Raw genomic sequence first — 9710 nt, forward strand, 5'->3', positions numbered from 1 at the left:
CAGTGAGAGAGGGCTGCCTGTGTGGACGGGAGGAGGGGGCCGCGCGGGGACCAGTGGGCCAGACATGTGTTAGTTGCTTTTGTTATGGACTTAATGAAAAAAATGGGAAATGGGAGGGATAGGAGAGAAATAAGAAATAAATCCTTAGTGTGTCAGATGTCACATGATTCAATGTGGGTCTGTGTGGGGTTATCTGTCCTCTTTAGGGAACAGTGCAGACCTCCGGCTGGTAAAGACTTTCATAGAACTGGGGCTCCCTGGAGGAAAACTGGATTTCCTCATGTCTGAGAAGAATCAGGTATGACAACAAAAACATCAGAACTGAAACAGTCCCTGACTCATGTCTTAGATGAGCCTCCTAAAATCACCATGATGATTATGGCCACACAGGTGGGATGGAGATTTGCCAGGGGACCCTGGCCAGGCGCTCAGGTCTGGAGAGCTCATTTTCCTTGGGGAGGAGGAAATAATAAGAAGGGGGAACATGTGAGTCAGGTGACTGGCCCTCTCGACCTCACAGGTCGTAGGTTGGGTGACAGCTTGGAGCATAAACGATCTGTGGGTCTGTCTGGGGAAGGGGTTTGTCACTGGTGTTGGTGTAACCAGTGGAGCTGGATTGTGACCTTTTCATCATCAGAGGGAAACTATGGAGCCTTTGCCATTTCATGGCTGGAGCTTTAATGGGGTGTCAAGGTAGATGAGACTTGAAAGAGTCCATGACCAAGAGTTGGGGTTGGGTGTTGTCATTGGTTCCCAGCTCAGGGGACTTGAGATGGATGAGGCTAAGTATCCACTGGAGGCAGAATACTGCCTGTAACTAAAGGGCCTCATGGCCACGGAACATGGGAGCCGCACAGAGAGCAGTCAACAAGCAAACATCGGAGCTTAGTCTCATTGCTCCCGCTTAGTGGTCAGTCCTTCTGCCTTTTCTCTGACACCTGCTCTGTACAAGGCCATGTACTCTGCAGGGTGAAGGGACAGACATGTGAGGGAGAGGAAAGAGAATCATTTCAAACATCTACGATGTGCTGAGCCCTTGGCACCTGTTTGCTCTTTTAATCTTCACAACCATTCTTTAAAGGGTGGACCCTGTTATCTCCCCGTGGAAGAGGGAACCCATAGTCCAACCTGGAAAGCCCCAGTTGGGGGTTACTTTTCTTGATGTTGAATCCTAACTTGTAGCCTGAGGTCAAGCATGGGCATGCCCCCAGGATGTACCTTGAGGCTTGGTGGAGGAAAACGGGCTTGTGCACAGAGCCTGGCTTGTGCAACTGCCCCCTCAGTACCCGTTTCCTCTCTTTCCTTCCAGATGGACACGTTTGCAGATTTTGATACCATGACTGATCGGTTACTGGATGAAATCATTCAGCACATCCAGTTGTACAACCTCTCCATATCGAGAATTAGGTAAAAGGAGACCACAGGTAGTTAATGCTAGGGGGAGCGGTGCCATTTTTAAGTGTTTGCTGTGTACAAGCTCAGCATGATGCCACTTGAATACCAGGCTGGGATTAGTTAACTTGGGGCTTTCAAGGGACTAGATTACTTTCAGAGCAGCCGTGGGTCCCAGGGTTGCTTGACATGCCCTTGTCTGGCGTAGCCGCTGTGTAGGAGCCTACAGCTTGTGCAGCTCATGACAAAGAGAACTGGACTTAAATATGTGTGTTCCGTGCGCTCAGTCCTGTCTAACTCTTTGTGACCCTTCGGACTGTAGCTTGCCAGACTCCTCTGTCCGCAGGATTTCTTCAGGGAAGACTACTGGAGCGGGTAGCCATTCCCTTCTCCAGGGATCTTCCCAACCCAGAGATCAAACTTGTGTCCCTGCATTTCCTGCATTGCAGGCAGATTCTTTTTTTGAAGATTTTCTATTTCATTTATTTATGTATTTTTTCATTTATTTTTATTAGTTGGAGGCTAAATCCATGGCTGATTCATGTCAATGTACACAGGCAGATTCCTTACCTGCTGAGCCATTGGGGAAGCCCTTAAATAAATACTCTAGGCTTTAAATCCTTGTTTTTTTGACAGTTACAGGTTTGTGTCCACATTCTACCATGTAACCTTGAACAGACTTTCTACATCTCTGATCCTGTTTCCCCATCTATTAAGTCGACCAGCCTGAAGGGATTCATTAGCTGCCACATAAAAGGGCTTCATTCAGCACTAACTGTGACCTTACACTGTAACAGACCACTGGGTGTCAATGTTGAAAGGATTAAGGGGATAGTCCATAGAGTGTTCCTCAGGCACCTGCCGATGTGGACATATCTGGAAGTGAGTCCTCGATATCCACGATCCCATTTAGGCCTTGGGGATGAATTATCACTTCTTTATTTCATAAATGAGGATGCAGAGGCCTACAGAGTTAGGTAAAAATAAAAGGACATGGGAGTTCCCTGGTGGTCCAGGGGTTAGGGCTCCCTCCTCACTGCCAGGGCCTGGGTCCCATCTCTAGTCAGGGAACCTAAATCCCACAAGCTGCACAGCAGAGTCAGAAAAACAAACAGTCAACAAGCTGAAAAATTCATGGGAATTCCCTGGCAGTCTAGTTGTTAGCACTCGGTGCTCTCACTGCCAAAGGCTTGGTTTCAATCCCTGGTGGGGCTACTAAGATCCTGCAAGCCCCACAGTACGGACAAAATTAATAATGATAATACTAAAAAGTAAGAGGACATGGGGGCTTCCCTGATGGCTCAGACGGTAAAGAACCTGCCTGCAATGCAGGAGACCCAGGTTTGATCCCTCGGTTGGGAAGATCCCTGGAGAAGGGAATGGCTACCTACTCCAGTATTCTTGCCTATAGAATTCCATGGACAGAGGAGCCTGGCAGTCTATAGTCCATGGGGTCCTAAAGAGTCGGACAGGGCTGAGCAGCTAACACTTTCACTTTTCAAGAGGATATGCACGAGAAGAGCTAGGGAACTCTGCCTCTCATCTAGTTGGGTTTCTATAAATAATTATTTAAGCCGAAAGTGCTAATGTGTGGGACCCACAGATCTCGGAGCAGTGGAGCAGCCAGGGCAGAGTATGCATGGGGGGCTGAGGGGGTGACAGAGGGTGGAGGAGCCCTGGAGAGGCAGGTGGAAGTGGGCCAGGCTGAGAAGCTGGGACTTGACTCTATGAATGACCGGAGGGTCCATGCTCCATGTGTATTCCAGAAAGGACCTCCAGGTGCCCCGAGGGAGTCATAGAGACCAGAACTGGGTGGAGGGGCTGCTCTAATAACACAAAGTGGGAAGGTGTCTGTACTTGTGACCACACTGGGCCCAGGGTCTCCATCACGAGGGCTCCATCCTGGGCTCCACGTATCCAGCATTTGGAAACCCCAATGGGGATGAATTACTGCCCCCCCACTTCACCCTGCATTTTCCCCTAAGTCCTGAGGGAGCTGGAGGCTGGCTCACCCCTCGGTGCTCCTGGTGCAGCATCTCCCTGGCTGCTGCCATCCTGCGGTCGCTCACGTGGACCCTCCCCGTCTCTCTGCAGCTTCATCGGCCATTCCCTCGGCAACATCATCATCCGGTCGGTCCTCACGCGGCCCCGGTTCCGGTATTACCTCAACAAACTCCACACCTTCCTGTCGCTGTCCGGGCCCCACCTGGGGACCCTGTACAACAACAGTGCCCTGGTCAGCACAGGTAAGACGCCGCCAGCATCAGCACCCCTCAGCGTCATGCAGGGCCCAGGGGAGGGCAAAGCAGAGATGGAGGCTCTTCCTGATGGAGCCTCCTGGCTTTGGAGCCAGCCTCTGCAAAGTGGTGGCGCTGGTCAGCCACCGTCCCACACCTGTACCCGCCTGCCCTCAGGGTGGACTGGGCTGCTTGATGTCCTCATAGGAGGTGGCTCAGATCCGTTTGCTTTCACATTATTACAGAACATAAGCTGGGAACATGGGTTATTTGACACATAAATACATAACAAATGGAAGTTCTTTCCTTTGTCAAGCTGTCTTCCCTCACAAACCAAGGAAGCCAGTTTTGAACAGAAACAAATGATTTAGACCACATTTTCCCCAATAGTAATTTTGCAACACTAGTGAAATGTCTCACTGAAAAATGAGACATTACCAATAATCCTTCCCATCTAGCATATTTAGAGTGATTTTGTATGGCTCACTCTCCTTATATTTGCATTCACGCACATTTGCATGACAGTAAGGCTTCCCAGGTGGCTCAGTGGTAAAGAACCCGCCTGCCAATGCAGGAGACATGGATTTGATCCCTGGGTTGGAAAGATCCCTGGAGTAGGAAATGGCAAGCCACTCCAGTATTCTCGCCTGGAAAATCCCACAGAGAGAGGAGTCTGACAGGCTACAGTCCATGGGGTCCCACAGCTGAGCATGCACATCATCACGTCAGTCATAATATATATACACCCTGTGTCTTATTTCCTTTCATCTTTATCAAATTTATTTATTTGTGCATGTGACATAATACTCTTCCATGTTAATGTCAGCATAACCAGAATAAATAGCTGGATTTCGAAATGAAAGGTTGATTTTCACTTTTCTGTATCCTAAATGGATCTGTTCAGTTCAGTTCAGTCACTCACTCGTGTCCAACTCTTTGCAACCCCATGGACTGCAGCACACCAGGCTTCCCTGTCCATCACCAACTCCCAGAGCTTGCTCAAACTCTGATGCATTGAGTCGGTGATGCCATCCAACCATCCTATCCTCTGTCATCCCCTTCTCCTCCTGCCTTCAATCTTTCCCAGCATCAGGGTCTTTTCTGGTGAGTCAGTTCTTCACATCAGGTGGCCAAAGTATTGGAGCTTCAGCATCAGTTCTTCCAATGAATATTCAGGACTGGTTTCCTTTAGAATGGTTTGGTTGGATCTCCTTGCAATCCAAGGGACTCTCAAGAGTCTTCTCCAATACCACAGTTCAAAAGCATCAATTCTTCAGTGCTCAGCTTTCTTTATAGTCCAAACTCTCACATCCATATATGACTATTGGAAAAAACCATAGCTTTGACTAGATGGACCTTTGTTGGCAAAGTAATGTCTCTGCTTTTTAATATGCTGTCTAGGTTGGTCATAGCTTTTCTTCCAAGGAGCAAGTGTCTTTTAATTTCATGGTTGTAGACACCATCTGCAGTGATTTTGGAGCCCAGAAAAATAAAATCTGACAGTTTCCATTGTTCCTCCATCTATTTGCCATGAAGCGATGGTCTGGATGCCATGATCTCAGTGTTTTGAATGTTGAGTTTTAAACCAGCTTTTTCACTCTCCTCTTTCATTTTCATCAAGAGATTCTTTAGTTTCTCTTTGCTTTCTGCCATAAGGGTGGAGTCATCTGTGTATCTGAGGTTATTGATATTTCTCCCGGCAATCTTGATTCCAGCTTGTGCTTCATCCAGCCCAGCGTTTCTCATGACATACTCTGCATATAAGTTAAATAAGCAGGGAGACCATATGCAGCCTTGACGTACTCCTTTCTCAATTTGGAACCAGTCTGCTGTTTCATGTTCAGTTCTAACTGTTGCTTCTTGTCCTGCATACAGGTTTCTCAGGAAGCAGGTCAGGTGGTCTGGTATTCCCATATCTTTAAGAATTTTCCACAGTTTGCTGTGATCCGCACAGTCAAAGGCTTTGGCATAGTCAATAAAGCAGAAGAAAATGTTTTTCTGGAACTCTCTTTCTTTATCTAGGATCCAATGGATGTTGGCAATTTGATCTCTGGTTCCTCTGCCTTTTCTAAATCCAGCTTGAACATCTGAAAGTTCTCAGTTCATGTACTGTTGAAATCTGGCTTGGAGAATTTTGAGCATTACTTTGCTAGCATGTGGGATGAGTACAATTGTGCGGTAGTTTGAACATTCTTTGGCATTGCCCTTCTTCGGGATTGGAATGAAAACTGACCTTTTCTGATCCTGTAGCTGCTGCTGAGTTTCCCAAATTTGCTGGCATATTGAGTGCAGCACTTTCACAGCATCATCTTTTAGGATTTGAAATAGCTCAGCTGGAATTCCATCGCCTCCACTAGCTTTATTCCTAGTGTTGCTTCCGAAGGCCCACTTGACTTTGCACTCCAGGATGTTTGGCTCTCATTAAGATCTTTTTAGTATAATTCTTCTGTGTATTCTTGCCACCTTTTCTTAACATCTACTGCTTCTGTTAGGTCCCTACCATTTCTGTCCTTTATTGAGCCCATCTTTGCATGAAATGTTCCCTTTGTATCTCATCTCTAATTTTCTTGAAGACATCTCTAGTCTTTGCCATTCTATTGTTTTCCTCTATTTCTTTGCATTGATCACTGAGGAAGGCTCTCCTTGCTATTCCTTGGAACTCTGCATTTAGATGGGTATGTTTCCTTTTCTCCTTTGACTTTCACTTCTCTTCTTTTCTCAACTATTTGTAAGGTCTCCTTAGACAACCATTTTGCCTTTTTGCACTTCTTTTCCTTGGGGATGGTCTTGATCACTGCCTCCTGTACAATGTCACAAACCTCTGTCCATAGTTCTCCAGGCACTCTGTCTATCAGATCTAATCCTTTGAGTCTATTTGTCACTTCCACTATATAACTGTAAGGAATTTGATTAAGGTTATACCTGAATGGTCTAGTGGTTTTCCCTACTTTCTTCAATTTAAGTCTGAATTTGGCAGTAAGGAGTCATCATCTGAGCCACAGTTAGCTCCCAGTCTTGTTTTTGCTGAGCTTCTCCATCTTTGGCTGCAAATAATATAATCAATCGGATTTTGGTATTGATCATCTGGTGATGTCCACGTGTAGAGTTATCTCTTGTGTTGTTGGAAGAGGGTGTTTGCTATCACCAGTGTGTTCTCTCGGCAAAACTCTATAAGGAGCGTCTTTAAAGATTTCTTTCTTTCTTTTTTCTTTTTTTTCCCTGGTATTTCAGACTGTTTCCTTAGGCTAGATTTATGGAAGGGGATTGAAAAATCAAAGGGTTTGGTTAACTTCATGACTCCTGAAGCCTGTCTCATAAGATTTTATCTCTGCCTCCAGAATGTAACAATACACATGTACCTCTCTAACTTTCCAAGTATCTGCTAAATTGCACACTCTCCTTTTTAAGTTAACTAAAAGCCACAGTTGAACATTAATCTATCCCTATTCTTTTTTTTTTTTTTTTGGTTGGATCTGTTTGATATGGGTTTGGCTTGATTTTCATCTTTCTAGGCTTGTGGCTCATGCAGAAATTGAAGAAATCTGGGTCACTTTTGCAGCTGACCTTCAGGGATAACGCTGATCTGCGCAAATGTTTCCTCTACCAACTAAGCCAAAAGACAGGTGAGTGGATCCCCCAGCTGCACACTGAGGTGGTGATGAGTGAGAGCTGGAGAGCCAAACCTTGAGAACCAAATTAGATTCAAGGCCATGTTAATTCACTCACAGAAGGGTGTCATCAGGAGTTGCAGTGTGACATAGCCTTCTCAGCTCACAGAGAGCCCAGCAGCTACCCCTGGACTAGCTGCCCCTGGACCGCCTCCCCCGCAGCCTGGGGACCAGAGGCAGGTGTGTGCTGTGTCCTCTGCCCTAGAGCTGCAGCCTCCACATCCCACCAAGCTTTTAATGTCCCCAGGTCTGTGTCCAACTGACAGCTTCTTTACCCAGGTGCAGATTCCCCTACCAAATGGACACTGTCCATTTCTGTTGACAGGGCAGGGGGACACGGGGGTGCCTGAGATCACACCTTCACCCACACTTGCAATGAGGAAGCTCATACAGGTGTTGAAGACTCAACCTGCCAAGGGAATGAGCAGAGCACAACAGTGACCTCATGTCCACTGAGGGAGCAGAGAGGTTGACCAGTTGTTCCACTGAGTCCTGCCCAGCAGCCTGGCCTGGCTCAGGGTCTGCCTCATGGCCCACAATCTTCTGTCAGTGTCAGAACACTGACTCTGATGCTATCTCTGCCTCCCTGGGTGTGAGTCTGGCATAGCCCTGGACTGATGGTAACCTTGGACAGGTTCCTTACCCGCCATGTCTGTCTCTCTGTGCTACCATGAGAGCCACAGCCCCATGGGGAAAGGAGGGAAGCAGGCTGGGGCAGAGGAGCAGTCGGCTCACAGTGTGGCCCCTCTGGAGTTACTCTGCAGAGGGAGGAGGGCTGGTACCTGCCCCTTGCGGGTCACTGAGAGTCCGCCAGCCCCCAGCTTGTGGTCTTGGGCTGTTATCTGGGATGAAAAGGCTCATTTCATCTGGAGGCGTCCCCCACAGGGTCCCTGGGCTGAAAGCAGCCCAATGGGGGACATGGGTGGAGCACCGCAGCGCTGGAATATCTCTGGTGAGCTCGGGGACTAAAAGAATAGGCTGTGATGCTTCAACTGGGAGATCCCTCTGTCTCAGAGCAGGCTGATTCAGGGAGGTGAGGTGACCTGCAGAGCGATGAGTTCAGAGGCTGTTTTCCTCCAGCAGATGACATTACTGGGGCTGGAACGCAGGGGGCCATGCAGCTGGGGAGGAGGAGTGGAAAAATACTAGATTTACTTCCTTATGGATGCCTTACTGTTCCCATTTCAGAGAGGTGTTTTTGTCACTTACCTTTTATTTATCTTCCACTGCTCAGGGTCGTGAGCTCCCTAGTGTCTGCAGCGGATGAGGTCAAAGTTGCCCCCTCCCCGCTAACTTGCAGAGCCTCTTTCCCCCTCCCAGACCCAGAGAGCATCATTCAGTGACTCTACCCACGAGTCTGGTGTCTTCCCGCTTTTCCTTTCTCTCGGGCACGTTTGTGAAATGTGTGCAAAGCAGAGGCTGTGGGTTGAAACTGCCTGAGCAAAACAGCACCCACCCGGCTTATTGCAGGTCTGCAGTATTTTAAAAACGTTGTGCTGGTTGCTTCTCCCCAAGACCGCTACGTGCCCTTTCATTCAGCCAGGATCGAGATGTGTAAAACCGCCCTCAGAGACAGACACACAGGTAAGCCACATTTCCTTTCCTTTTTTTCCTTTCCCTTCCCGTTTCTCCTCCATCTCCCTCTTCTTTTTCTTTTCCCCTCCCCCTTCTCCTTCTTTCTTCTTCCTTCTTCTCCATTCTGATTTGAAAAGCAGAAGGAAATCATGATGAAGGCAACTCTGCCTAGTAGGGCGCATCAGATATTCTGCCAAGGACTAGGAGCCAACACACACTTGCGGGGGTGTTTTTCTGTAGATCCCACTGCTGAACTTTTGCCCTCGCCTCTCATCCACCTTCCCTCCTCCCAGGCCCTGTTTATGCAGAAATGATCAACAACCTTCTCCGCCCTCTGGTGGACGCCAAGGACTGCACTTTGATCCGACACAACGTGTTCCACGCCTTGCCCAACACTGCCAACACCCTGATTGGCCGAGCAGCTCACATCGCTGTGCTGGACTCTGAGCTCTTCCTGGAGAAGTTCTTCTTGGTGGCGGGACTCAACTACTTCAAGTAGTGGCTTTGAGTGCGCGGGCCTTGGGGAGCTCGCCAGAAACGTTTAAGATCCGTGAGAGCTCTGGCTGAGACATCCTTTTACAGACCTCTGTCATTCCAGGGTTGAGCTCAGAGAGGAAGGCGCTGAGGGGTGGAGGGTGGGATGGGACCAGACATTCGAGGTGCTTCCATTTTCGGAGAGTTTGGGAAAGCTGAATCCATGGTGTCAAAGACAACAGACTTTGCCTGAACCTGTCTAGCCGCCTGGAGTCTCATTCAAGATGCTTTCTAGCAAAATTTGGAAGAAATAAAGAAACAGAATCCTTGGAGTTGGTGAGCCCACCTTCTTAACTCCCACTGG

General features: G+C 48.1%; 1 protein-coding gene across 1 annotated transcript in view; it reads left to right on the plus strand.

Annotated features, from left to right (window-relative positions):
- Window positions 1-9435, plus strand: part of FAM135B (family with sequence similarity 135 member B) — a 144674-nt gene extending 135239 nt beyond the window's left edge. Inside the window, exons 14-19 of the mRNA XM_061122789.1 lie at window positions 207-298; window positions 1310-1407; window positions 3487-3638; window positions 7142-7252; window positions 8768-8881; window positions 9166-9435. Of these exons, the coding sequence (XP_060978772.1) occupies window positions 207-298; window positions 1310-1407; window positions 3487-3638; window positions 7142-7252; window positions 8768-8881; window positions 9166-9371 (773 nt within the window). The 3' untranslated portion in view covers window positions 9372-9435. The remainder of the gene's footprint in view (window positions 1-206; window positions 299-1309; window positions 1408-3486; window positions 3639-7141; window positions 7253-8767; window positions 8882-9165) is intronic.
- The last annotated feature ends 275 nt before the right edge of the window (window positions 9436-9710 follow it).

This window comes from Dama dama, chromosome 21, assembly GCF_033118175.1.
Source record: "Dama dama isolate Ldn47 chromosome 21, ASM3311817v1, whole genome shotgun sequence".
NCBI lineage: Eukaryota > Metazoa > Chordata > Mammalia > Artiodactyla > Cervidae > Dama > Dama dama.